The sequence below is a fragment of the Panthera onca genome, chromosome A3 (assembly GCF_046562875.1).
Source record: "Panthera onca isolate mPanOnc1 chromosome A3, mPanOnc1 haplotype 2, whole genome shotgun sequence".
NCBI lineage: Eukaryota > Metazoa > Chordata > Mammalia > Carnivora > Felidae > Panthera > Panthera onca.
In genome coordinates this window covers 139,259,147-139,285,680 of record NC_138341.1, presented here as the reverse complement: position 1 = coordinate 139,285,680, position 26,534 = coordinate 139,259,147, and the positions used below count along the sequence as shown (strand labels likewise).

General features: G+C 62.1%; 3 protein-coding genes across 12 annotated transcripts in view; 1 reads left to right on the top strand and 2 right to left on the bottom strand.

Moving 5' to 3' along the window:
- The window catches only part of COL20A1 (collagen type XX alpha 1 chain), a 40,149-nt gene extending 29,704 nt beyond the window's left edge, over positions 1-10,445 (bottom strand). For all 3 annotated transcript variants that reach the window (XM_078443867.2, XM_078443869.2, XM_078443868.2), the window contains exons 1-5: positions 8,813-10,445; positions 6,718-6,828; positions 789-932; positions 489-626; positions 127-249 (exon numbers count right to left, since the gene is read on the bottom strand). In XM_078443867.2, the coding sequence (XP_078299993.2) occupies positions 127-249; positions 489-626; positions 789-932; positions 6,718-6,828; positions 8,813-9,170 (874 nt within the window). In that variant the 5' untranslated portion in view covers positions 9,171-10,445. The remainder of the gene's footprint in view (positions 1-126; positions 250-488; positions 627-788; positions 933-6,717; positions 6,829-8,812) is intronic.
- KCNQ2 (potassium voltage-gated channel subfamily Q member 2) overlaps positions 1-17,019 on the top strand; it is a 148,658-nt gene extending 131,639 nt beyond the window's left edge. The window contains exon 19 of the transcript XR_009607043.3: positions 17,008-17,019. The gene's annotated coding sequence lies outside the window, so the exon portion shown is untranslated. The remainder of the gene's footprint in view (positions 1-17,007) is intronic.
- ARFGAP1 (ARF GTPase activating protein 1) lies at positions 14,137-26,284 on the bottom strand. Of its 8 annotated transcripts, none has more exons than XM_060622126.3 (15): positions 26,102-26,284; positions 24,474-24,567; positions 23,391-23,454; positions 23,083-23,192; positions 22,659-22,830; positions 22,082-22,182; positions 21,188-21,274; positions 20,593-20,689; positions 19,570-19,626; positions 18,414-18,446; positions 17,433-17,462; positions 16,538-16,594; positions 16,045-16,104; positions 15,459-15,529; positions 14,137-14,752 (listed from the first exon to the last, which is right to left on the bottom strand). In XM_060622126.3, exons 3-15 carry the CDS (start codon positions 23,448-23,450, stop codon positions 14,413-14,415), a joined length of 1,275 nt encoding a protein of 424 aa, XP_060478109.2. In that variant the 5' UTR covers positions 23,451-23,454; positions 24,474-24,567; positions 26,102-26,284; the 3' UTR covers positions 14,137-14,412. The 8 variants fall into 8 exon arrangements, with proteins under 8 accessions (XP_060478109.2, XP_060478102.2, XP_060478131.2 ...); XM_060622119.3 differs by having other exon boundaries at positions 15,459-15,535; positions 26,102-26,283; XM_060622148.3 differs by lacking the exon at positions 16,045-16,104 and having other exon boundaries at positions 15,459-15,535; positions 26,102-26,283.
- Positions 26,285-26,534: the final 250 nt, after the last annotated feature.

The following is a 26,534-nucleotide window of genomic DNA, read 5'->3' as shown; positions in this document are numbered from 1 at the left end:
GGGGACACAGTCCCGCCTACAGGGCCTCACGGGCCCACCAAAAATGCCCCAGCTGTCTGCCCTGCCCTGGGTCACACGGGAGCAGCCACCTGGGAGCAGGCAGGGGCTGGTGCCCTGGTTGCTTACCTGGCTTCTCGGTCTTTCCCTCGGGGGCCCTGGGGTGGCTCTGCCTCTCCAGATCTTTGGTGGGCTGAGAAGGGGCCTTGCCCCCGGGGCCCCTGGGCGGGCGCTGCTCCTCACCGAGCAGTCCTGGGGGGACGCGGCTGTGTGTCAGCTCTTACCCGCCGCACGCAGGCAGGAAGCAAGGCACACTGGGGCCCGTGCGCACCCCCAGCGGTGACCTGTGCCCGCTGATCTGCGTGAAGCCAGGAGAGCGGCCGGCACGCTCCAGGTCAAGCTGGAATGTGGGGTCCCCCGGGAGGAAGCGCCCCGCCCCATGAACAGAGCCCGGCAGAGGTGGAAGGTTGCTCCCTCCCCCAGCGACTTACCCTCATCCCACCGGGAGCCGCCAAGAGTGGGCGGGTCTTGGCTCGGGGACGAGGCGACTGGGGGCTCTGGGGCTGGGCTCCCCACGTGGGAGGGCGTGGGCTCCGGGGCTGCCCCCAGGGGCCTCTTCAGCTCCTCTACTGCAGAGAGGGACAAGGGGCTGTCAGGACCGCCCCCCAGGTGGGAGCAGAGCCCGGGGGCTACCGGGGAGCCACAGCTCCAGCCAGAGCAGGGCCAGGGTCCCGCTCCTCCCCACGCGCAGGCTCTGCGGCTGGGCTCCAGGGGCGGGGTGAGGGACTTACTCACAAACTCCCTCTGCGCCAGCAGGGTGGTCCCTGAGCCAGTAAGCCGGAAGATCTGCGCGGTGTAGCCCTTGGAGGGGCTCAGGCCCCCCACCGTGGCCTTGGGGGCCTTCGTGGTCAGCATCACGTCCTGCTCCGCGTCCCCTGGGGTGGGGAGAGAACAGGGAGGGGGGAGGTCTTTGCTCCTCTCTGTGGGGTCTGACGGGAGGGACCGCACTCTGGGGAACGAACTGAAAGGGAATGCCTGTCCGTGGCTCCGTGGCAGCAACACGTCCGTGTCCTTGACGAGGACTTACCCTCCGTGATTTATGCACACGTCCTCTGGGCGCCCAGCACAGCGTCCTCGGGGACACCTTGAGGACGTGAACATGGGGGCACACGGAGAGAGGACGATGGGGGAGTCGGGGCCCCCGCTCTGCCCTCAGCACTGTGGTTGGACCGCATGGTGCCAGCCCGTAAACACCTCCATGGGTCTGAGGCCGAGGCTGAGTTTCAAGCATGAAAAACAAGCAAAATCCCAAAGGGGACGCGGCTGTCTGCTCAGAGGAGACACTGAAGCGGGTGTCAGGGGGCGCCGGGCACCGGTCCCATCTCCCGTGCCAGGCAGGGGAAGGGGTAGGAAGGGCCGGCACCCCTGCAGGTGGAGAGAAGGCCGACTCTGCCCTGTTGTGTGGCCAGCCTGCCCCGGGGGCGCGCGAAATCCAAGGAATCGCGGAATTGCCGCTGTCATAATTAGGAGCCACTTTGTCAGGCATTCACTGTGTGTGCGTCACGTTCATCAAGCTGCGTGATTTTTCACAAACCCACTGCCCCCACTTTGTAGGAGGGAAAACCGAGGCCTCAAGGACCAAGCCACATAGTCACTCAATGGTGGAATTGGGATTTAACCCCGTCTGTCGGACGCCAAGCCCACCTGCACAGGTGTGTGATCAGCGAGCAGTCGATGGCGGGATTCACGTGTGCATGTGTGCACGTGCGTGCGGGCGTGGACACACACACACACACACACACACACACACACACACCCTGCCCTGGCCCGGTGCTCACGCCACACAACAGGGCCTCGGGGATTCTGGACTCCTGGCTTCTTGGGATCAGCTCTGCTCACGCTCAGCCCCTCCCAAAGGCTGCCGTTTCTCTCCTCCAACCCCTCTCGGGTCCCACCGCCTGCCCCTCACCCCCACCCCACTGGCAATGCAGCTGGCTTCACGTAGCCAGGGCCTCACCCACGCTAGGTCCTAATCCCGCATCCCCACAAACTCTTACAGGCCTGTCATCGTTAAAAGGAGCCAAGTATTTTGCGAAGGTGGAGCCCTGAACAGATCGCAGGCGAGCAGCTCTGACGTGTGAGCTCAGTAAGCGCTGACTGAGGCGGCCGTCGCTCTCGGCTTTACTGCAGGGCACCTGCCCACCTGTCCGCCCCGGCGCGTAGACCACGGGCAACGGCGGACTTGGTAGACCACACGACCCCCCGTCCGTAAGAGCTAGAAGAACTGGGTGTAGGACTTTTAAAGAAGCTGCTTGCCGAGAGCTGCTGCGGCCACGATCCAAAACCCAGAGCAGGGATGCAGCCGCTAGGGCGCCCCTACAGCAGGCCTGGCCGGGGCCGTGCTACAGGCTGAGTGCTGGCATCCCCCCAACATCCACACGTTGACCTCCTGCCCCCTAAGGTGACCGTGTTAGGAGGTGAGGCCACTGCGAGGTGAGCGGTTGTCAAGGTGGAGCCCCTGTGAGGCGGTCAGTGCCCCTCTGAAGAAGCCCCAGGAGTGGGCACAGAGACAGGACAGCTGTCTGTAAACCAGGAAGAGGGTCCTTACCAAGAACCCAACTGTGCCAACACCCTGACCTCAGATGTCCAGCCCCCCAAACTGTAGGGACTGAATGTTGTTTAGGCTGCCCAGTCTGGAGTGCTTTGTCAGAACAGCCTGAACTGGCAACGCAGGGGGTCTGGAAGAGAGGCCATGAGGACAAAGGTTATGGGGGCTTAAGAAGCAAGAATAGGAAGTCTGGGCTGGAAGTGAACTCTTGGCACACGCCCCCTCCCCGAGTTTTTGGGTTGAAACCATAAAGATCTATCCTTAAGAGCAAGGGTTAACGGGAATAGACCAGCCCTTGAAGGGACTGGAGCCCAGCTTCAAATACTTTCAACCTCTAAAATTCAACAAAGATTACCCCAAACTGCTATTCCCATTGCCTCTGTCAGAAACACAATTTTTTCTTTTTTTTTTTTTTTAATTGTTTTAAACATGTATTTATTTTTGAGACAGAGAGAGACAGAGCATGAATGGGGGAGGGTCAGAGAGAGAGGGAGACACAGAATCCGAGGCAGGCTCCAGGCTCCGAGCTGTCAGCACAGAGCCCGACGCGGGGCTTGAACTCACAGACCATGAGATCATGACCTGAGCCGAAGTTGGATGCTGAACCGATTGAGCCACTCAGGCACCCCACAATTTTTTTTTCTGGAGGAAGACAATGTTACATAAGGTCATAAATTATTTCTGTAAGCTTTCACAACGGCTGGTACTCAATGCAACATAACCAGGTGTACAAGGAACAAGAGGAAGTGATAGAAAGTTAAGAGAAACAACAGACAATAGGAAGAGACCACTGATTTTTCTGGACAAGTTATGGGGCTTTTAAATAATTATGCAAACTAGTTTGAAGATTTAGGGATAAGCCTATGAAGTTAGGTGTCAAACTAGAAACAGTAAAAAAGAAATTCGAATGTAAAAACCAAATGGATATTTTCCAAATGGAAATTCTAGGATGGAAAAACAAAAACTTGAAGTTAGGAATTCTAAAAATGACTTAACAGCTTCTTACGCACAAACAAAGAGATGAATAGTGGAGTATAGGTCAGAATAAAAACACAACATTAAGAACGGAGAAATAAAAGAATTAAAAATATAGAAGAAAATAAGAGGCACAGATACAGGAGAGGGCCCACGTGTGTGATGAGAGTCCCACAGAGAGAAAAGACAGCAAACAGGGCACAAGCGATATTTGCACAGACTTGGCTAAAGAATTCTCCAAAATTGTATGACAGTAAGACCCAGACCCAACAAGCCCCGTGAATCTGCAGCGAGGTAAGAAGAGACCCACACCAAGAACATCAGATTAAGTGTGCTCAAAATTAAACAGAGGGAAAAATCAGAAGGCAGTCAGGAGGAAGGAAAGCGAGGAATTATATCTCACAGGGCAATAATCAGGCTGGTAGCTGAATTCTCAAGAAAACACAATAAAGGCCAGAAGACGGTAAAAGGATTCTTCAAAGTGCCGAAAGAAAGTGCCCACTCCAAATTCTATACCCAGCAACAGTATCTTTCAAGAACAAAGAATGAAGACATTTTCAGGCAAACAACAAAACAAAAGCCCAGAGAATTTGCATCTGGCAGATTTTCAGGCAGGAAAAAAAAAAAATCTCAGATTGGAAGACTCTGGAAGGAATAAAGAAAAGGGGTGTACATGTGAGTTGGTCTAAATTAACGTCACATCAACTACAGTAATTAAAATGTGCTCTGAGATTTAATATAGATACAGAATTAATGTGCATAGAAAGGGGATGAATGTGGCTGTGATGATCAGAGGCCTTGTCTCTACCGGGGGAAAGGCGGTGTAGCGGCCAAGTACAGGACTTGCTCACAAGTTAATGTCCTTGCTGGTGGTCGTCTCCAGGGTGATCGCCACATGAATAAAGGAACCATAACTACCAAGATGATGGGGACACGGAATAATAATGAAAAGTGTTCAATAATCTCATACGTACTGATCGATCCTAACCTCACAAAAAAAAGAGACACCAGACACTGTGTACCTCCATTTGTTGCACAGTAGAAACTGCATAGAATCACTTATAAGAATTTCTGTCAACAAAATATAACCAGATTGGAATTTGACCAACTTCTGGGACACAAGTGCCAGTCTACAGGAGATACAGGGAGAGAGGAATGGTGTACGTGGCACCATGGAGATGCCATCAGCAAAACACACAATGTCAGGAAAGCGATCTTCTTTACTCAACGAATAAACGTCAAAGAAAAGGGGAGAGAGGAAACAGGTTGTAGAGTAAAGACTACTTGAGACATAGGAACCACATAAAATGAGTGGATTCTGTTGGGATAGCAATTCAAAGAAGTCAAGTATAAAAAGTATTTATCAGACAAACTGGAAGATGAGAACACAAGAAAATATTTAATGGCACCTCTGAAACATTTTTACTTTTTAGGCATGCTACTACTGGAGTTATTTCAGAGTCCTTCCTCTTAGACAAAACTACTAAAATATTCATAGACGGGATTATATGACTACATGACGTCTTGGATTTGCTTTAAGATGACGCAATATATAGAAGGAGTTGGAGAGAGATCACGAAATATTGGCCACATATTGATAACGGTTGAGACTAAGTCATGAGAATGTGAAGTTCATTATACCACACTCTCTTTTAGGTGTTTATTTCTTCCATAAAAATTCAGTTTCAGAGAGGACAAGGAGAGAAAAAAATCATAACAAGTATAACAAAAGATAAATTGGAAAATGTTAGATTTAAACCCAAATACATCAGTAATTTCATTAAATGTAAATGGGAAAAAAAAATCTCAGTTAAAAGGCAAAGATTGTCACACAGGAAAACCAACACCAATTATGTGCTCCTTGGAAGGCGCATCTATGGTGACAGGTGACAGAAGGCTGAGTAGATGATGTAGTGCAGGCAGTGCCCAGCAGAGCCAGTGGCCCTGGTGCAGAGGGACACCTGACGAGAGGTAATGGGCAGCACTCCACAGCAAGATGGAGTCATGCCAGACTCACACGCACCTATTCACATGCACCTGAACACAGCCTAACATACAAAGTCCACTGAGGCAAGCAGAGGAAGACGTTTCTACAAGCCAAGCAGGGGTTAAAGTGCTTCTCTCAGTGACTAATAGGATCAGTAGACCAAAAGCATTAACAAAAATAGAAAAGATTTGGGGTGCCTGGGTGGCTCAGTCGGTTGAGCGTCCGACTTTGGCTCGGGTCATGATCTCACAGCTCGTGAGTTCAAGCCCTGCGTCAAGCTCTGTGCTGACAGCTCAGAGCCTGGACCCTGCTTCGGATTCTGTGTCTCCCTCTCTCTCTGTCCCTCCCCCGAGCACACTCTTTCCCTCTTTCTCTTTCTCTCTCTCCCTCTCTTTCAAAAAATAAACATTAAAAAAAGTTTAGGGGTGCCTCAGTGGTTCGGTCGGTTGAGTGTCCAACTTTGGCTCAGGTCATGATTTCACAATTTATAGGTTCGAGCCCCACGTTGGGCTCTGTGCTGACAGCTTGGAGCCTGGAGCCTGCTTCCGATTCTGTGTCTCCCTCTCTCTCTGCCCAACCCCTGCTTGTGCTCTCTGTCTTTCAAAAATGAATAAGCATAAAAAAAAAATAGAAAAGATTTGAAAAACAGGATGAGCAGCCTTGGCTTAATTAAAATATTAGAAAACTACCCCCAAGTCAGAAAGGGGTCATTCTTGGGAGCAGAGATAGATTGGAGCCGGGGGAGGGGCCTGAGTGGGCTGGGGGAGCCCCTTCCCCCTCCGGGGCGTGCCACTTCCTGCAATTACACACTCAGGGTTGGTGTCAAATCTCAGTTTTTGAAGTTTTTAAGACCAGCAGCCAACATCACGCTGGGGGTGCTCTGTGGCTGTACCTTCGCAGGGCTCTTGAACCCCCCTCCTGCAAAATGTCCGTTAGGGAGGCGTGCAGAATTCTGGAGGGGAAGCTTGAGGACGGACTCGTTTCTTCGAGAGATACCGGTTGACCCCTTCTGGGTGTGCCGGATGTGGGGACACAGCGGCGGGACCCTTAAAGGCTCTTCTCCCGCCACGTTCCCCGTGCCAGTGGGGCAGACGCACACGGGTGTGGGACGACGGGCAGGGCACTGGCACCCCTCCCAGGGGCACCTTACCTGCCATGGGCTTCACCTGCACCAGGTAGCCAAGGCTGCTCCCCTCCGGCTCTGACCACTTCATCTGCAGCCGGTCCTCAGGCAGCACCGCCAGCCTCAGGCGGCCGCTCTCTGGGGAGACAGCACCAGGTGGTCAGGGCTGACCCGAGGACAGCACCAGAGAGTTTGCGCCCCCTAAAGCCCCCACCTCAGGTGCCTTGGCCCCACTGGGGACAACTGGAGAACCGAGGCCCCATCTGGGGCTGAGAGGGACCACCTGCTAGAGCCAAGGAGGGAGGCCTGGCCGGCTCTGCCGAACGGGGCCCAGGCCAGCATCCAGGATTGGCGGGAACAGCCTGGTTGGCATCCCCAGCGTGGAGCCCTTGTGGTGGCTGTTGCCCTGGGGCCCGGAGCTGCCTGATTCCCCCACCCCCACCCCCCAGAGTCCACATAGCCCTGGAGGGGAGCTGCGGCCGTCCTGGGAGGAGGAGGGTGGCGGAGGACGGGCCCTGGGACACAGACTGGCCCCCCGGGGAAGCTTCCGGGAACTCTGTGGCGGGGATGGCTATTTTTGGAAAACAGGGACAGAGATGGGCCTCTTCTGGATGCCCCTACTGAGAGACGGGGTGTGGGGAGCAGGGCAGGGGTTGAGGGGGTCCCAAGGCAGGCACAATGACCAGTGGTTCAGAGTGGGAAACAGCTGGGCTGGGCCCCCGGATGGGCCAGGCTGCTCGCTGGGAGCACCAGGGAAAGTCTGATGGGGCAGCCATAAAAAGCCATTTGTGAGCAGGGACCCCCCCACCCCCCAGCTCCTGCTCATGAAAAGGCTTCTGTGTCTTGCTGGGCCACTGACACCCTGGGGGAGGCATCCCAGCTGCCTTTGGGGTCTGCATGTCAGGGGCCGTGGTGGGGCACAGGGCGGACAGCGGGGCGCCTGTCCCCTCAGCAGGGCCATCCCCGGGGAAGACAGCCCAGACATGTGGGCCCCCACCCACCCTGCCCTCCTAGGGGCCGGGAGACCATCCGTCGTACTGAATGAGTCCTGACCTCAAGGTCTGTGGGCTCACAAGTGACTTGGCCCCACCTTGGGGTGGTCCTGTCAGAGCCACGGGGACCCGGGACACGACCCAGCGGCAGTTGCCAATGTGCAACCCCATAACTAAGGAGACGTGCCACAAAAGAGTGGTTGCGGACTCCACACCAGGTGTGGCCACGCGTGTGCCCCGCAGCCGTGACCGTGTCAACAGAGACCACGAGTCAGACGCAAGGGGACTTGGGCAGTAATCCGGGCAGTGACGTGTGGCCTCCTGCCCTCACACGACTCGGGGGAGCCCCCTCGGCGGGGGGCACAGCCAGGGCGCTGGCGGCCAGACACCGGCCCTCCCAGAATCCATCCAAACCAGCACCCCGCGCGGGGAACACGGCAAGGAAGTCCGTCCGGCTCCGCAGCCGTGTCCCTTTTGGGGTCACATCACTCCCCCAAAACACGTCACTCCCACAGGGAAACACTGTAAATGCCCAAGAGGAAGCGATCGGACTGAAAAGGCCCCCGGCTAGACGCGGTGCAGCGGCCACAGGCGCTGGCCACGCGGGTGCCGAGGACAGAGGCAGGGCGGCCCTGCCTTCTCCCAGTGCCTGCAATTGCCAGAAGCAGGCGGCAGAGAGCAGAGAACGGTGCTCTCCTCCGAGGGGACAGGAGGAAAAGGGGCTCCACTTTCTACTCTAGATTTGTGCCGTCTGGAAACTTCCTGCTGAGGAGGTGTCCTGAATAACGCAAAACACAACACGACTGTAGGAACTGGATGCAAAACGTGTGAATAACTGCAATAAAAACAAACGAGAAAACAACAGCATCCCCGGGCTGGGCCGGAAGACGGCAAGGCCAAAGGTCCAGCAAAAAGCGGAGGGCGACGCTTTGAGCAGAGGAACACAGGTGGCCCCCGGCGTCCCGTCTTTCCTCAAGAGCACGACTTTGGCTTGGGACGGCGGCTCCCGGGGAGGGTCAGGAGCAGGAGGCAGAGCAGTGGGGCCTGTGCCCCGGGCGGGTGTGGCCTGGGCTGGGGTTGGGCGCTGACTGGGGCCACCTTCCCAGGAAGCACCCCCGCCACGTCCTTACCTTGTCTCTGGCCGAGTCCCACGGCAACACCCAGCCACAGCCAGAGGCAGACCCCAAGGTGGGGGCACACAAGGGCACTCGTGGCGCACCGCCTGTGGGAGACGAGGTCCGTCCATCCAATCACTCCTGACCACCCCAAATGCAGTGATCTGGGGAGTCCTACACCCCACAACCGCCCACACCCTGCCCACAGCAGACCGGTGTCCTGCATGACCTTTGTGGAGAGGTCAGCCGCCCTTCCCCCGCCCGCCCCCAGATGCATCTGGCCGTCACAGCCTCTGCTCCTACCTTCCACCCCCAGGACACCCTCACAGGCGGGCCTGGGTCCTGACTGCTGGCCCGGTCCCTCTCTCGTCATTAGAACAGACTGCTCCCAGGGCCAAGGGGTCTGGGGAGGGAGCTGAGGCCAGGTAGGGGCAGCCTATGGCGTCAGGGCGGGGACTGGGGCCCCAGACTGAGCACAGCCCCTAGGATCGCCTAGGGCCCCTCGGCCAGCCCCAGGACCAGCTTCTCAGCAGGAAGTACAGGTCCTCGGAGGTGGGGAGGGGCCGCCGTCCCACCCGCGGCTGCACACAGCCTGGGGACTGCCTCTGCTGACAGTGCAGAGGGGACACACAGCACAGAACCTCAGGACCCCCGCCAGTCCAGCCACACCCAGGGGAGGTGGGAGCCAGGACCGTCTCATGGAACTGCCCAGCTTATGGGCGTCCTTGGGGCCGCGGAGGGCCAGAGGGCAACGCACGGGCTATCTGGACGCTCCAGGTCCCGGGACCTGCCTGATCCACGTCCTGAAGCCAGACCCCTCCGCCCCCGAGAAGCCTGACCGGACCCAGTGGGACTCCTTCCAGGAGCACAGAGGTCACGACTGTGAACAGGAACCCTCTGGACAGTCTGCCCTCCCTGCCCCAGGACTTGTTGAAAAGGCAAGATCGTCCTCACATCACAGACCCAGCAGACCGCTGGTGGCCCTCCTCATCCCCCAGCCCCCAGGACCACAGGTGAGTCACCAACCTCCTCCTGGGTGCGGGGGGCATCGCTCGGTCAGTCCCTGTGCACTCACATCCAGTCTGGTCCCACTGCAGCCACGAGGGGCCGGGGCTTATGAAGGCCCCTTTCCTCAAGACGTCACCACCTCGGCCCAGCCCCCACCCCCCCTCCCCCCCGCCTCCTCCTCTCCCCAGGCTCTCCGCCCTTCCCATCTACAGCCCAAGATGGGGGTACAGAGTCCCAGTGCGTAGGACCTCATCACCGCAGGGCAGGGGTCTCTCGGGGGTGGGAGAGGGTGCACCAGCCAAATGCCTTTATCCCTCATTCCACAGGGTCTGCCCCAAAGAGGGGCTTACGGGGGAGGCACCTCAGGGACACGGCCACCACGTGTGGTCTCAGCACCAGGCTAGGGGTGACGGGCGTAGGTACCTCCGGCAGGCTAGCAGGGTGGGGACGTATCAGCCTCCGCTTCCTCCCTGCTCCTCCTCAATGGGCCCCGGCGCCCAGGCCCATGCCCACACTGGCCCCTTCCCAAAAACCTCTGCTGCCCCACTGGCCTCGCAACAGCCCTCCCCCCGGTCTGCAAGGGCCAGCCCGGTGTGGCCCCGTCCACATGGACAGCCCTAGGCCCAATGCTTGGGCAGGGACGCTGACCAGACCGGACCCCGCCCCAGCCCCACCCGACTCGGAATCGCCCCACCAAGGAGCCGATGGGTGAGCAGAGCTGACTAGCAGTTGGTCGCCAGGGGCTGGCAGCCGCTCTGGGTCCAGCTTCCCGAGACAGAAGCACTTTGGCGGGTGGGCACAGCCTGGGGCTCTTGGGCGGGGAGGCCAGAATCTGAGACCTGGTACTCACTGCAAGCTGGGAGCATTTGGGGGGGCGAAGGTCAGGGGCTGGGTGCTGCTGGGGGGGGCCCTTACCCAAGACCCATGGGGGCTTATCCCCTCCCCGGACTCCTGGCCAAAGGGAAGACCCTGCAGGACCAGCCGGCGCCCCTGCCTCACGCCTGCCGGTCTACCAGCCCCAAACCCGGGAACACTGGGGGGGGGGGGGGCCCACGGTCCCAGGCCTGGGCCAGGAAACTGGGGCGGCTCCATCCCAGGTGGCTGAGTGCCCCTCCCCGGTCCTGGCTGCGCGGTGGGCCCAGCTGCGCAGTCAGTGCTCCTGCGGCCGGGACGGGCCTCAGACCCTGGGCCACACGAGCTCTCTGACATAGCCAGGGAGCGCCTGTGCCCAAGGACCCGAGCCGGACAGCGGGACGCTGTAGTGCGGAAGGACGCAGCACCCGGGAGCTGGCCCTGCCCGGTCCTGGGACCCACACCCCAGCCAAGCCCCGCACGCCTCAGTGGGGCCCAGCAGCCACGGACAGCCGTGCCCCGGGCCTACTGTGTCTGTCCGTGGCTCACAGGTGCTCAGGACTCACACGCACCCACCGAGGCGCCACCCGCACGCGCACAAGCCGGTCGGCTCCTCGGTGCCCTTGGCTGGACCCTGTCCGCCCCTCACCCAGTGCCTGCCCATCACCTGTGATGCCCCTGAACCCCCCGAACCAGTTAGCAGCATCGGGGCCGCCCAGGACCCCGAGAGGACGGGACAGTACAGTACCGGGTGCTGGGCCCTGGCTGAGCAGGGCCCCATCACCCTTCCAGAAACAGCACAGCAGCCTGCCCGCGGGCTGGCACGTCGCCCCCGTCATGGGCCCTCACTCCGGCGTGCACAGGTCCTCCCCCCATCCTGGCCTCAGGGGAAACTGGCCCTCGGCACGGAGAAGCCTCCTGCGTGGCCCCCGACATCCACCCTCGGGGCTGCGGGGGCCGGGCCGCCCCTGACCACACCCGGTGGCTCAGACACAGCAGACACGCCAGAGGGCAGGGCCCCCACCGCCCAGTCATCCCCACCCAGACGGCCCCCGGGAAGGCCCCGGCTCTGGGTGTGAGGGGTCAGGGCCCGCCGGGCGGCTGAACTGGGCCACAGCAGAGGTGGACTTGTGTGAGGGCTTGGCCGGCAGGGCGCACAAAATGCCACGGTCGTGGGCAAGGCCGGAGGGAAGGGAGCTGAGGGGGTCTGGCCTTCACGTGCACCCGCCGGTCCGTCCTGGCGTCCGGCGAGGGGTCTGGGGCCGAGATGGCGGAGCCAACCGGGAGGCCTCGACTGGTGGTGGTCCTACCAGTCCCTGGTCAGCCTGGCGTCCCGCAGCCGGGGTCTGGGTGGGACCCCTCACAGGCAGCCAGGGGGGCCGAGGGCGGCTTCGCAGCCTCCGGCCCCCTCTCTCACCAGGCTGGCCGCCAGCACAGCGGGTGAGGCCCACGGCGATGCAGCCAAGAACTGACCCAGGACTGCCCCATGCCCCCTGGGCCCCACCCAGACCTGCCTTCCCACTTGGCACCCTCTGTCTTCTGCCCCGGACAGGATGGCCCACGGGAGACCACCCAGGAAGAAAGCTCCGGTTCTGGAAACTCCACTCAGCATCCCCTGGCTGTGCCTCCCTCTGGCCCCACTTCTGCCCAGAGCCAGGCAAGCTGCCACGGGCCCCGGGTCCCAGGCAGACACCCACTGGAGACCTCTCTGCCCCCCCGGGAGGCGTCCCACCTGCACCTCCAAGAGCCCCAGGCCCCACCCAGCCCGTCCCCGCATCTGCAAGCACACGCTGAAAGTGGCCTTCGGGGCACTCACCCAGGTCACTCTGTTCCCATGTGCCAGTGACCCCTGCACAGGAGAGCACCAGACCGCCGCCCAAGCCCTCAGCCAACACAGCCTGTGGCCGCGGGCACCCCACCCGGGCTCCACCTGGCACAGCACCAAGGGCATCGGTCTGTCGCCCTAAGGGTCTTGGACCACCGCATCCCAGCACCCCAGGAGGGGTCTGGGAGAACACCCCCTTGGCCAGAACACGTCTGAAGATACAGCACAGACCTGACCGCTGCACTCGGCATGACAAAGAAACTCACTCTCAGCGTGGCCTCCCAGAGGAGAACTTACTGGAAGAGTAACGGCCTGAGCGCCGGCCACCGAAGCCTCCGGGGCCGACAGCAGAGCCCCCGGTTCCCACCCCGACGGAGGAGGAGGTTCCAGTGCAGAAATCAAACCCACGTCCCACAGGACACCGACCCCGGAGGATGCCCGTAGGGGTGACAGCTGGCCCCGAGCACTCTCCTGAGCACCGGCACCCTGTGACGCTCGTTCCCAGGACGGCAGACCGAGCACAGGGCCTCTCATCACCCTGAGGTTCTGACCTCTGATCCGGGTACAGAGGCCGCCGGCTCAGTGACCGACACCCCCAAACGGCAGCCAAACACCGCAGGTGCTCCACACTGGGTGTCCCTGTCCCCCCACAGCTGTCTCCTAAGGGAGAGCCGTGGGCCGGGAGGCCATGCCACGCCGGCCCATCACACGCCCCAGACCTGACACGGGCGGTCACGGCCTGGCTGTCGCCAAGCGTCCTGCCGGGCCAGCCTGTCCCGCGACATGAATGGCTAGCAGCGTCCAGAGCACAGAGGGGCCACATCCCGCACGAGTCATGCCAGGACTGAGGCACACGCGGCACCTGGTCAGAGGTTGGCTGACAGCCACGTAAGGGTCAGGAGGCGGGTGCGGGAGAACAGGCACCACAGCCGAGAGTCGCATGCAGGCGCGTCACGCTGACGGGAGAATGACCCGTTAGTACGAGGCCGTGACCGTGGAGGTGGGACGGCCACGTGGTGGCTGACGGCCACGTGCGCTCTGGGTGGACAAGGAGACCCAAACGACGCTGCAGGCCAGGCCGCGGGCGCAACACGCACTGGCAGGGACGGGGCGCCGGTGGCCCAGCCTGACGGGAACTCCCTCCTCGCCGCAGACGGCTGGGGCGGCTTCCGAACGTGGAAACAAACCCGGGACAGCACCGCGTGCTACTCGTCTGTGAGCCCCGAGAAGGGAGCCCAGCCCCCCTGCCACGCACCCCCACACCTGGCTGGGGGCCAGCCCGGCTCAGACAGGAACGTGCTGGCGTCCCTCCCCCGCTTTCACGTCCCTGTTGCTCAGCCGTCCGGGCCATCCCGGGGTGCTGCCCTCAGTCCAAGCGCAGACAGGAGGCCTGGGCGTTGGGGACGAGGCCAGAGGCCCTGGGGTGTGCGTGGCCGCGCACGGAGGCCTGGAGAGGTGACACAGGAGAGAGGGACAGGCGGTGACCAAGGGCCAGGAGGGCGAGGTGGGCAGTCAGCAGCGCCAGCCCCGGTGTCCCTTCTGGATTTCCACACGGAGGACCCGGGGCAGGGTCCTCAGAAGCCCCGACCAGAAGACGCCTGGGCTGAGGCGCTGGAGAGAGAGCACACGTTTCGCGTCACGACACTGCACGGGCTGCGGTGCGGCCACTCGGGAGGGTTTATTAGCAAGGGCGTTACGGGAACGACGGGGCGGCCTGCCTCCCGCGGGGGCGGGACCCCGCCCTCCTCGTCGCCAGGCCACCACAGGAGGGCCAGTGCCCACGTGAGCGGGCAGCCCCGCCCACAGGCTCCCACCCGAGGTGCCGTCTTCGTGCCACAGCTGGTTTCTTGGGTCAGACGGGAGGAGACGTGGGGACCAAGTGCAGACGCGGTGGCCGTCCCAGCTGCTGGGGGCCGGTGCGCGGCGGGGCCTACCAGTCCTGGTTATCCCAGCCCTCGTCCACCGGAGCCGCCGGCGGCACCGCCTTCTTGGGGGCCTTGGCTCTGCCCTCCCCGCTGCCCCCCCAGGCCTCCCCGAGGTCGCTGTTGTCGCTGTTCCTGTTGTTGGACGCGGAGCCCGAGCCCCACACGTCCCAGCTGTCCGAGCTCCGCTTCTCGGCCGAGGCGTCCGCACACGTCCAGCTGTCGCTGCTTGGGGACCTGTGGCCCCTGGCGGGGTCGGCGCTCCCGAAGGTCTCCCAGAAGCTCTGGTCGACGGTGTTCTGGGGGTTGTCCCCACTGCCGCTTCGGTAGCTCTGGCCCTCCGGGGGTCTCGGGGGGAGAGAGGGAGACTGAGGACCAGCCAGAGCCACCAGGCCCTCCCTCGGCGTGCTCCCCAGTGTCCTCCCCGAGATGGGGCTCAGGGCCCCATCTGGCGTGACGTCCACACCAGAGCTCAGGGCGGCTCTGCCTTGGAGCTGAGGGCACGGAACCCTCTGGAAGAACCTGGGCAGGCCCCTTGTGGCCAGAGCCCAGCTCCGCCAGTCCTACCCCACAAGAAGCATGTCCCGGTGACTGAGGGAACAAGGCCTCTCGTGCCCCCAACGGGCCCCCTGACCCCAAGTGCTCAGGCCCCACATGGTCCAGAGGGTGACCCCAACGGGCCCCCTGGCGCAGTCATGCTACCCAAACCTCGGGACAGAACGTCAGGAAGACGCGTGGTGCGAGTTCTCCCTGCCCAGCCGGCCCCAAGCGGACGGTGAACGAGGGGACAGCATCCACCCACCGGACCCGAGACCGCACACGAGGGCTCAGCGCCCGTCTCCAGACTGAACCCCTACGCCCATCCCTCAGGGGCCCGGGTACAGCCACACTGAGCACGGGGGCCAGAGCAAGAGGTCGGGCTGCCAGCTGGCTCTGGGGGCTGCTGCAACCCCTGCACCCCTGGGGGTGACGTGCCCCCAGAGACCTTGTGGGAAGAAACCCAGGGAAAGGGGGCTCCTGCCTTCAGGACAGAGGGACGGGGGCAGCAGCATACCTGTCCGAGGGGTCCTCCGCTCTCCCAGAGAAAAAGGTGGTGACGTCCCGCCAGCCCCTACTGCCAGCCCCCTGGACCTAGAAGGGACAGAGGAGGCAGCTGAGCGGGGTCCTCACGCACAGCACACACGGCCTTTCACTTAAAGCCCCCGAGAGGCTCAGAAACGCAAGCAGCGTGGCAGGGGCTTAGGGCCCCGCTGTCTCACACTCCCCCCTCCCCCCCCCAGCTCGCCGGGGCGGCCGGTGGCCAGGGACGCCCACGGGCACAGAGAGGCCCAGGGCTCAGCAGCTCCAGGAGACGCCGAGCAGGCGAAGGCCCCTGCACGCCCTCGCGGAGCGTCAAGGTCGGCACTCACCAAGGAAAGGGCAGCGGCAGCAAAACAAGGGCAGAAGAAAAAGAAGCGACAGGTTAGCGGACGGACGGAAGCCGCGTCAAGCCGTCTCCACATTCCTGTGGCGCCGGCACCGCAGGGCCTCTCTGACCCTCCTCCTGCGTCAGCGGGCGCTCAGCCCCTTCCCGCGCTCGGCTCCGGGCGCCCCGGAATGTGGAGACTGGCTTCCAGCGGCGCCCGGGGGGCCCGCCCTACCTTGGACGCCAACTGAGAGACCCCACTGGACACATCCTCAAAAATCTTTCCCTCCTTCACCTGCGTGGGTTAAAACAGCACCTTTAGCGGAGCGGCGGAAGCCGCACAGTCGCCCGTCTCTGACAAAGGACCGACGCAAACTGAAGAGCCCTGTGGCAGCAGCCGCGTGGGACCCTATCTCCCCCCTGGGCTGCCCCCTCCCCAGACGTGAAGGCGCCGGGGCCACTGACTCCAGCCCAGCCTGGTTTAACGCGGCGTCCTCCCTGGCAGGGGACTGTGTCACCGACAACCTCCTGAGGACAGACCGACAATGTCCGAGGTCCCCAGCCCGCGAGAGCTTCCCGCGCTCGGTCAGCTGGGTCCCCACAGGAGGGCAGGACTCACCACCCCACCCCCCCCCCCGCCCCCCGCCGAGTAGGAGCTGACGGATAGAGCCCCCTACACCAGCTGCTCCCCTGGACGAGGGCCCACTGGGGGCCGAGGGCCATGTTACCTTCTCCTGGGCGGGTTTGAGGACGTTCTCGTTCAGACTGTGGCCCAGCTCCGAAGCCTGTGCAAACGGGGGCAAGTCAGGGGAGCTCCCCAGGCAGCGCATCCCCCAGGGCACGGGTTGGCATGGTGGCCACGAGCTTGGCCGACAGAGCGAAGGCGGGAGACGGTGAGCGGCCCGGCAGCACACAGATGCCTCCCGCGCTCCTGGCGCTGCGCTAGGAGCGGCCCCCGGGCACGCTGGCTGTGGGGCGGCCAGAGACCACCGTCCCAGGCCTCCTCGCTCCAGACGGAGAGGCTCAGAGAGGCAGCAAGTAGTCGGGAGCCCGCCCCAGCCGGTGGCCACCTCCAAGTGTTCCCAGCAGAGCCCCCGCGATCCCGGCCCATGAAGACCACCGCCGTGCCGGCTACAGGTCCCAGGCTACCCCCTCGACGGGAACGCAGGCAGGCGCACCCACGGTCACCAGAGCAAAGGGGACGGAGCCGGAGGACGAGCCAAGGTGGGTGACTGGTGGGGTGGGGGGGGGGGGGGGGACGACGGGGCAGCCAAGAGCACGTCAAGCAGCAGCAGCCTCGGTGGACCGGGTAGCCACGTGGGCGCCCAACGCTTGCCACCGGGATTCGCTCCTTCCAGTGATTTGGCTCGAGGTGATCAAGCCGGGAAATGAAAATCCTGCCAAGCAGCTCCTGGTGCCCCGGCAAAAGCAATGTCCCCGGTTCCCGACTCGAGAGCACCACGAGCGGGCCAGACGGGCCCAGTGGGCTGGCGAGGAGCGCCGAGGGTGTGCACACGTAAGCAAGGACACACGACAGGCCACCGTCCAGAACAGCTCAGGGCAAAGCAAGTGACGAGCGCAGAGACGGGGATAGGCATGCACGAGAACAGGCTCGGGCCTTACCGGCTCTGGCTGCTGCTTGGAGCCCCAAAACTTTACCGAGACAGCAAGGGAGCGGGTTGGGGGGCAGAGAGTGGGGTGGGGGGATAAAAGAGAGAGAGAGAGAGGGAAACAGAGAGAGAGAGAGAGAGAGACAGCGCGGGCGCTAGGAGCATTTGACATAGACCAGGAAGCACGTCCAAACATGTTAATAGCCTCACGTTCTCATGGCATCACCCCAGCAGGTGTCCCCAAAAGTGGCTTTGAGTACACACTTCTTGCCATCAGACCTCACTGCTTTCCACTCCCAACGTGCAACTCCCGGAACCGCAAGAGCGAGCGAGCCAGGAGCCCAGGAGGGGGGCCGGGTTTGAAATCACCCTCGGGCAGGCTCTGCTGCAGAAGTAACCATCCTCCCGCCTGGGACCGCCTCCAGGGCTGCCGCCTCCTGCACAGTCCTGACTCCCAACAGCAGACACAGGCGGCCCAGCTCCAGTGCCCCCTGGGGACTGCCGGGGCTACCAAGATTTGAAGGAAAAGGCCAAGGCCCAAGGCCCCCAACCACCGCCCACAAAGAGAACGCACTCACCGGGGAAGGATGAGTGTTATTTCCATAGAACCCAGACCCACCATCCCAAGGAAGGGCCGGGCGCGGCCTGCGTGCGGCTGCCTACCCCCCTCCCCATAACGCGTAGCCTCAGCAGCACCCAGCTTCCCTCCGCCAACCGCACAGGGGCCCTCCGGCAGTGCAGGGCCCAGGCTGCGATGGAGGGGTGATTTTAGCCCTGCAGGCCCCAGGCAGATGCGGCCTCTTACCCATCTGCACACGGACGTGGGAGCCTGGGCCAAGTGCGGGAGCAGAGGCCTGTCCACACCTGAGCCACAGACACGTCCCCTCCCCCAAGCACACGGCCCAAGGAGGGCACACCAGGCAGAGTCCAAACACCAACAGGACATCAGACTAGAAATTTTAACAGCACAGAACACAGAAGCTTCCTTTGTTACCTTCTGACTTGCTTGAGATCCGAATTTCGTTGCCTGAAAAGAAAATCGACGTGGCTCTGGGACCTCCTGTCCCAACGCCAGGCCCCAGGCTGCACATCCGCAGGGCTGAGACAAAGCTCTGGCCTAAGTCTGTCTGCTGACAGCCACCCACCCCACAGTAGCTCCTGGAGCACGAGGCCAGCTCCCTGTCGGAGGAAGGCCACCGGGAGGGACACCCACACGGCACACGGGCCTGGGGCAGCAGGCCCACCAGGAGGTGGTGGCCACCCCAGCCCTGTCACCTAGGGGCTTTCCCATGGCCCAGACCATACCACCTACTCGGCGCCCAGGGCAGTCACACAGCTCGCTCTAGCACGGCACCCCGCCACTAAGGAAGATTCCAGCCGAAAGACACCTGCACCCCTGTGCTGCACCTTCCGAACCCAAGTACACAGAGACAACCAGCAGAGGCTGAAGCACCAGGGCCACAGGGCCTGGGCCCCTCAACGCTGAGCTCCTCCCAGGCTGGGCAGGGCAGGATGCTGGGCACAGTGGCCCACGGGGACCACTGAGAAGTGTCCACAGCGACTTCACTCCAGCCCAGAGCCTGCCCAGGGCTCTCCCTTCTCAGGGTGACCTTCCTCAGCACGGCCACACTGGCCGGGCAACCTGCTAGACCCCACCCACAGCCTCCTCTCCAGGCTGACATCCCTAGACAGGTTTCTGGTCTGTTCTTTTCCAAGCACAGGCCCACTCTCCACTTGTCCTGACAAGATCCCTAACCCCGTCGCTAATGCAAGGGTGAGAGAATGGTCGGCTTGCACAAACGCTACTCTGTGCCCAGCAGCAGAACCTCGAAGGCCGGCAGGACCGCTCAGCCTACAGGGGTCACGACGTGCCCCACCTCAAGACGGCACACATCTCTTAGAGCCGCTGGCCCTCAGCAAACAGCGCTGCCCTGACGTGGAGGCAGATGGCCGCTACAGAGCAGAGAACGGTGTGGCCCTGAGGTCTGCCGCGGCCTCGGGGGCTCCAGGCCAATGGCGCACAGCCTGGGCCTGGGAATGCTCTCCAACCGTCAGTTGGAGCCCCTTCAAGACCCTTCTGCACCCCCAGACCCCAGAGCAGCCCAGCCCGCCTGGGTCCTACAGGTGGAACACTGGGGCGGGCTACTCACACCCTCCTTGGCAGCTGAGGCAAACTTGCTCGCTCCGGTGGTGAAACTGCTCCAGCCCTGAAAAGAGAGGCCACGGTGAGGCTGCGGGGGCGCCTCCCAGGCAGGCTTCATCTGCCACGCCGCCCACCTCTCGGCGGAGGGGCTGCCCGCGTCCGCATCCAGCTCCGCAGGAAGGCCGCCCCCACGGGGCTCTGTCCACAGCTGCAGCCCAGCCTCCCACGAAGAACGGGTTCCCACCGCGGGCACGCCTGGACAGCACGCCCCCGACCGGTGGCCACGGCAGCCGGGACAGCGCCCGTGACTCTGCGGCGCTCCCCCAGCCCTGACCGTCCGGACCTCACCTCGAGCACGTGGCCATGCTTTCGTCTGCTCTCCACCCCCCACCTCCCCTCAAGGGGCAGGGGCCTGGCACCCAGTCTGTAGAGATGCCTGTTCTCTTTGCCCGAGTTCGAGGCTTCCCCCTGAGCCTCCAAATCCAGTCGAGACCATTTAAAAACATAAATGGCTCACTTAAACCTCAGCTTCCCAACAGAGCCTCCTCCCCCCAAACAATGAGACAACTGCGTTCAGCTTCTTGCGTGAGAACTAAAACGCGGCAGGAGGAGACATGGAAACACGCACGTGCCCCGTACGGGCGGGGGTCTGTTTTTTCGCAGAGCAACTCTCAGGCAGCAGGCTGTCGGCTGGAGGCGTGCCTTTCCGCCCTGGAGCAGTGAACTCGGCTGCCCAGCGCCCCAGCAGGCCTTCCCCAGGCCGCCAAGGGCAGTGGGCACCCTTCCGAGGGTGCTAGAGCCCACACGGCTCAGCTGCCCGCTGTGCCCGGAGCTCTGCCAGGACAGGCACCACACAGAAAGTCGTGCTCTGAAGAACCCCTCCCCCGTTCACTGGCAACAAGGATCTCTAGTCACAGTGAAGAAAGCTCTCTGCGCGTGTGGACCTGAACGCACCAGGCAAATGAACCTGGCTGTAAAGAAAACAGGCCTCCTGCAGAGGGCGGTCCCCGGGGCAAGACGCGGTCCTCACCGAGCACAGGGACGACACGGCACTGCTGAGGAAGTCGTCTTCCCTCCTGGGGGTGGGCACTGTGTTCCCAAACCCGACGTAGCGGTTCTCCTGGGCCCTGACAGGGAGACACAGGCGCAGCCCCACTGCTCCCGACGGCCTCGGGACAAGAGGCCCCCAGACCCCGGATGGAGGTGGGGTACCCCCCTCCCTGAGTACGTGTATCCACAGCGGTGGGGGGGGGGGGATGGCATGGGGTAGGCTACCCCCTGCTCACTGAAAAAGACCCTCCTGCTGCATTCAGTCGGGGCCCCCGGCCGGACCCACAGCCCCCAGACGGTTATGGCAAAAAGCGTTGAAGTTATTTGACAGCTCCGGAGACAAAAACTCGTTTACGTGTCAGGTTGGGTTCTTTTTTCCTTCTAAATGTTGGGCTTTCTCTCCAATCAAAACTGCGCTTCAAACCTGGGCTGGCCCAGGGACAGCAGTTCAGGACCCGCACGCAGACTCTGCACACAGCAATGGGCCCCAGCCCACGGCCGGGGGACAGTCCCGCCCGGAGGGACCCCACCCAGAGCCATCCAGCCACCAAACCCCTTGCTGCCCGCGGCCTCACCCCTGGTAGGAGCCGAGATCGCCATTCAGCCAGTCTTCAAACGCTTTGTCTGAGGAGCCGGTGGAGCTCTGTGGGTGGCCAGAGGCTCTGAAATGGGAGAGTCAAAGTTCAATGAGGCCGAGGGAGGTCGGGCAGGTGCCTGAGGGAACCAGGTGGGTCTCTGGGAGGTGCTCTCTCTCCACCAGGTCGCACTGGGGTCCTCCAAGAATGGAGCACCTGAGGCCAGCTGGCCTCCAGCTCTGTCCCAAAGGCAGCTCGGGCTCGGTGGCCGAGGCTGGCGACAAGCAAGCAGATACACTGTAGCCCCAGCTGGGGCCGCAAAGGGAACCCGAGAGCGGCTCCATCCTGCCCGTGCCGGCAGGGAAGCAGCCCAGAGGCTGGTGAGACTGAGGCTGAAGCAAGCACCCCAGCAGTGGCAGTGGGGGGGTGGCCTGGGCACCCCCGGTGCAAACAGGGAGCCTTCTCTAGACCGGCCACCCCAGAACAACGCCTCGGCCGTGCAGGAGGACACGGGATGTGCCGTGGGGACCAGCCTGACCACAGCATAGCTGCACTCGGGGGGGCGGGCCACCCTCCGAGAGGACAAAGGCCGCTTCCCAGAGATGCACACGTGTCACGGGCGTCTGGCAGAGCCTGCACCGAACGGGCCCTTGGGAGGTGGGGAGGTACCAGCTTCTACCTCAGGCACAACTTTACGCTTGCGTTTCTACCGAAAGCCTGTGTTGCTTCGGCAACCTAGAACGTTCTCTTTCCCACTGACTTTTGGGCGTGTCTCACAACGTGAGCCGTCACCACAACAGTAAGGGGATCCTGAGCTAAGATCAGGGCCGAGATCGGGGCCGAGATCGGGGCTGGGCCGAGAACAGCGCGGAGCCAGACGAGAGGAGCAGCTACCGGGGGGCAGTGGTCGCCAGCGCCTTGGGCTGGGGTGGGGTCCAGTTCTGGGCAGGCGAGGACTCCAGAGACCATTCTCTGCCTTCAGCTAGGGCGGCCACCTGCCAAGGGGACACAGGGATCAGAGAGCCTGCGGCTGCCAGGAGGGACCGGCGACGTCACCCGCTCCAGCATATGCTGCTCCCAGCCCCTCCCAGGCTCAGCGGCCACGGGCTGGGGCCACCCTGACACACGTCAACGGCAAGACCGACTGGGGCTCACGCTGGCGGCAGTGAACAGCGGTGCCGGTGAGTTCCCAGGCAGCGGCTCCAACCCCGAGGGACATGGTTCCTCCGGCAGGCGTGGCCGTCCTGGGATGGTCTGGCCACCACACAGAGATGTGGGAACGCGGTGCTCCCCCAGAGGGTGTGGGGAAGGCCCGTTCTCACCCCCGCCACTACACACCACCCGCCCCCACGTGGGACGAGGCGGCCCGCGTGTCCTGTCCGCAGGCGTATCAGGGTCCACGGAAGAATGCCAACGCCCAGACAACAGCCAGCAGGCAGGCCCCCGGCACGGCTGGTCAGCCTGTCCCCACCTTGTCCCTGAAGAGGGCTGCGGCCTTGCTGTTGTACTTCTCCTGCAGGGACCAGCACGGGTCATAGTCCTCCTGAGACTCCAGGAACTCTCGGAACTTCGCGTTCCCCCCAGCTCTCATCTTCTCGAGCTCCGCGTCCTTCCATTTGTCCATGGTAACAGAGCGCACAAAGCTAGAAGCCGGGCGCCGATCCAGTTAGCAGCACTGGGTACCCAGGAGCCGCCCCCCACGCCCGCCCCAACCAGGGCGTGGACATGACACTTGAGCTCCCCCGGGGCGGAAGCCTGGCCGCGATGCCCCCGAGGGCACGCAGAGCCAGCAAGGTGGCAAGCGTTGGTCCATCATCCCACACCCAGCAGTGGGCCCTCGACCGCGGCCGAGGATCCCCGGGGGGCCGGGGGTGCGGGGGGAGCAGGGCACTGACCTGAGGTGCACCCCAAGCCCGCGGTGCTTCCCCGAGCACTCCAGGCAGATCCAGATGCCATAGGTCACGCTCACCCACTGGGGGTTGAATGCTCCGCACTCAAAACACAGCTGCAGAGAAACCACATGCGACTCACCCAGGCACGCAGGGCAGAGCCCAGGGGCCCCAAAGGCCCCACAGGTGCCCCCAAGAGGGAGCGGGGGAGAGGCCGACTCAAGACCGGCAGCCACAGGGCGAGCTTTGAGGCTACAGGTCGCTTCCGAGAGGTTTGCTGAAGCTCAAAGCACCGAAGCAAAGCAGACGCTTACGTTGTTTTCATCTTGGGCTCTGACTTCTTTAAGAACTTTCCTGGTTCGTGGGCTGGCCATGGTGCTGAAAGGAGAGAAGAAACTTGAAAAACTTACAAACAGGTTACTTTAGGAGAAGACCAATTAGGGCAAAGACACCATAACACACAGCTTCAAAGAAACCCCGCTGAGCTGCCTGGAAGCTCTGGGCAACACCCCTAACCTACTACAGGCAGCGTCGGGGAACCGCTCACACAAGGAAACTGTCCCCCACTCTCTAAGAGAAACCTACAGCAGTCTGCATGTTCCCAGGCCAAAAGCAACGTGACTACGGAGAACAACGTAATCAGCAGCGTCCGCTTTGCTTAAGCATCACGCACCACCGAGACTCTGCAATCTGTACAACATCCTGTCTTGAGAAAATCCGTATCGAGGGGTGGTCTTTATAAAATGTGCACAGACTGGCCGCTAAATCTGACCGCCCGCCCGAAGGCCAACACACCAGACGTGGGCCAATAATCACGGAAGACGGGGAGCCCCAGGTTCTCTGCGCATCACACCTTCCACTCCCCAGCGGGCAGCGTGGGGCAGAAGTGGGAGCCCTAACTGAGGTGTGGAGAGGCTGACCTGTGGGAGGGTCTACGGGTAGGTCCTCTGTAGGGCCACTGTGATGGAGGTGACCGGTGGCATGACCACGGCAGGACAGACCTGCCACCCTGCCTCACGGGGACGCTGTCGGGAATAACAGCCACATAACTTGGGCTGAAGAGCGGAACCAACTCTGTACGGATCTCCTAGCTTTGGCAAAGTTCAAGGTCAACCCCTGGCCCGCTGAATTCATGACCAGGACCACTGACATAATAAGATTCGAGCCAGGAGCCAGCACAGCGCTGGACATAAAGCAACACCGTGGTTCTTGCTAAAGCAACAGCACGACCGCTCGGCCGTGGGCCCCAGGCCACCTCTCTGCCGCCTGGACAGACCCTCTACTGACGGTGCAGCCTACACAACCCAGGAGGAGCTTCTCTGCCCTGTATCTCACCTTTAACCTTAGTACACAGAACTAAGTCACAGACGGGAACGCCGACTCTCCACACAACTGACCTTTCTAAATCTGGAAGGCCACAACTTTGATGTTCCCGCTCTGAGGCTCGTTGAAGCAAGCAAGAAATGAACAGTTGTTTCTGGTTTTCGGTAACTGACGGAAACAAAACCCAGAGTTCACCCAAGGCTCCTCTGTGCTCTGCGGCTTTCTGTGCCGCGTGTGACAGTCCACCGAAAGCATCAGATCTTGAGGGCAAACACCTGAATCCATAATCTGGGCCAGACTCATTCAAATGGGATACTGCTGTCACACTGAGCGCCTAGGCCACAGCACGGCATAGATGGGTAAGGGCACAGACAGGGAAGGAAGGGCACAGACACATAAGCGCACACTCTTGGAGAGACATCCTGCCGGGTCTGAGTCACAAAGCCCTCTCCACACATTCGTCTTGTGGCGGCCACTGGGGAAGCCCATGCAAGCTGGTGTGTGGGGCTGACATGCGTCCCTGCCCGATCAGGTCTCCGTACTCAGCCCTGTGCTCTTTCCTGAGGACTGTAGCTTCCCTCAGGGGTTCACATTCTGGTCAAGAGGGCACAGGCAAACAAAAGCCAGAACGGGGCTGAGCTTGCTCTGAATTGGAAACTGTGTAACATAAAATTGGGCAGAGCAAACGTTTGCAGAACTAGCAGAAAGGTAACATGTGGAAGCTAAAAGACTTGATTTGGATTTAAAAGGAACTCCCCTTGGTGACCCGTTTGGAGGTGAGCATCCTTTAACCCTCTGAGATGCTAACTCTGATGCATGAAAACACCTCCTAACTTTCAAAACCATAAATAAGATTTATCCTGAGAAACAACCCAAAAAATCCTTAATGCTTGAAATCCAGATGGTAAAATGCAGCTTTCTGCAGGTGGACACAACTTCAGGAAACATTGAGCCAAACGAGGACACCTTTTCTTGGTTCATCAGGTAAGCCACTTGCTAACTGCTGAAAGCTGAGTCCTTAAGTTGGGACTTTCTCCATGTCTACCATTAAAAGTAGCTGAGGACGCTGCTCGGTGTCCAAGGCGCTTACACAGGTGACCAGGAGAAACAGAAAGCGCCCGAAGCACCCCTGTGGAAGCACAGACGATCTCCGAACCCCGGCCGGTAACGTCAGAGCTAATCACCCCCTGGGCCGTCGTCACCCTGCTGCACAGCGGTAACCAGAGCGTGGCAGGAGTGCTAGGCCCGCACTTAACGGGCACGATTACTCCTCAACACTGGCGACGAGGCCGATCACCGGGGCAGACAGGACGCATCCGCTTTACCTCCATCCACGCGAACCGAAATGGAACGGGTTGCTTCTGCCTCCCCGCGGGGGTCGTCCACGGCCAAGGGGCGGGAGCACAGGTGGCGAAGGGAGACCGGACGGCCCCCCTCCCCCGACCCTCACCCCCCCTCCCACGCTGGCCGGAACCCGTACTTGCCAGGGTGGAAGACGCCCAGACTCCAGCCCCGGCCCGACTGCACGCTCGTCCCGGCCAGCGCCAGCGCCCGAGGGAGGAAAGGGGCGAGCCGCGCCGGGGCCCGCGGCTGCGGGAGGATTCCAGCCCCCGAGGTGGGGGCGGCGGGCCGGGGGCGCGCGGGAGCGCCCGCCGAGGCGGACCGGGGAGCGGGCGCCGGGGGCCTCGGGTCACGCGCTTACCAGGCGGGGTCCGGGCTCGGTCTTGTGCGCCGGGGTCGGCCGGGGTCCGCCGGGGTCCGCCGGGGTCGGCCGGGCTCGGGCGCGCCGCTAGCTGCTCCGGGGACGCTCGCCGGCCGCCCACCCCGCAGCCACCAGCTTCCGACTACGTTGCGCCTCTCAAGGCATCACGGGAAGCCGGGGGGCGGGCCGGTGGGCCGGACTTCCGCCTCCGCCTGCCGGGCCGGAGCGAGGCCCCGCCCCTGTCGCCATGGGGACGCGGCGCGTCCGGATTGCGGCCGGAGTGCGGCCGCTGAGCGTCCCGCGGGGCCCGGCCGCCCGCCCTCCCGCACGGCGGGCACGGAAAACGCGTTCCCGCCTGCTCCCGCCGGGATGATTCCGGGACAGCTTCCTCGCCGGGGGCTGACTGGGAAGACGCGGCGGGGGAGGGGGCAGC

Bases quoted from the DNA above. Each gene is read 5' to 3' on its own strand.
- ARFGAP1 (XM_060622119.3), bottom strand. From the start codon at position 23,450: ATGGCCAGCCCACGAACCAGGAAAGTTCTTAAAGAAGTCAGAGCCCAA. The intron at 23,193-23,390 runs GTAAGCGTCTGC...GTTTCTCTGCAG, and splicing joins GAGCCCAAGATGAAAACAAC to CTGTGTTTTGAGTGCGGAGC. The intron at 19,627-20,592 runs GTGAGGACCGCG...CTCTCTTTTCAG, and splicing joins CCGTGTCGTCCCTGTGCTCG to GGCTGGAGCAGTTTCACCAC.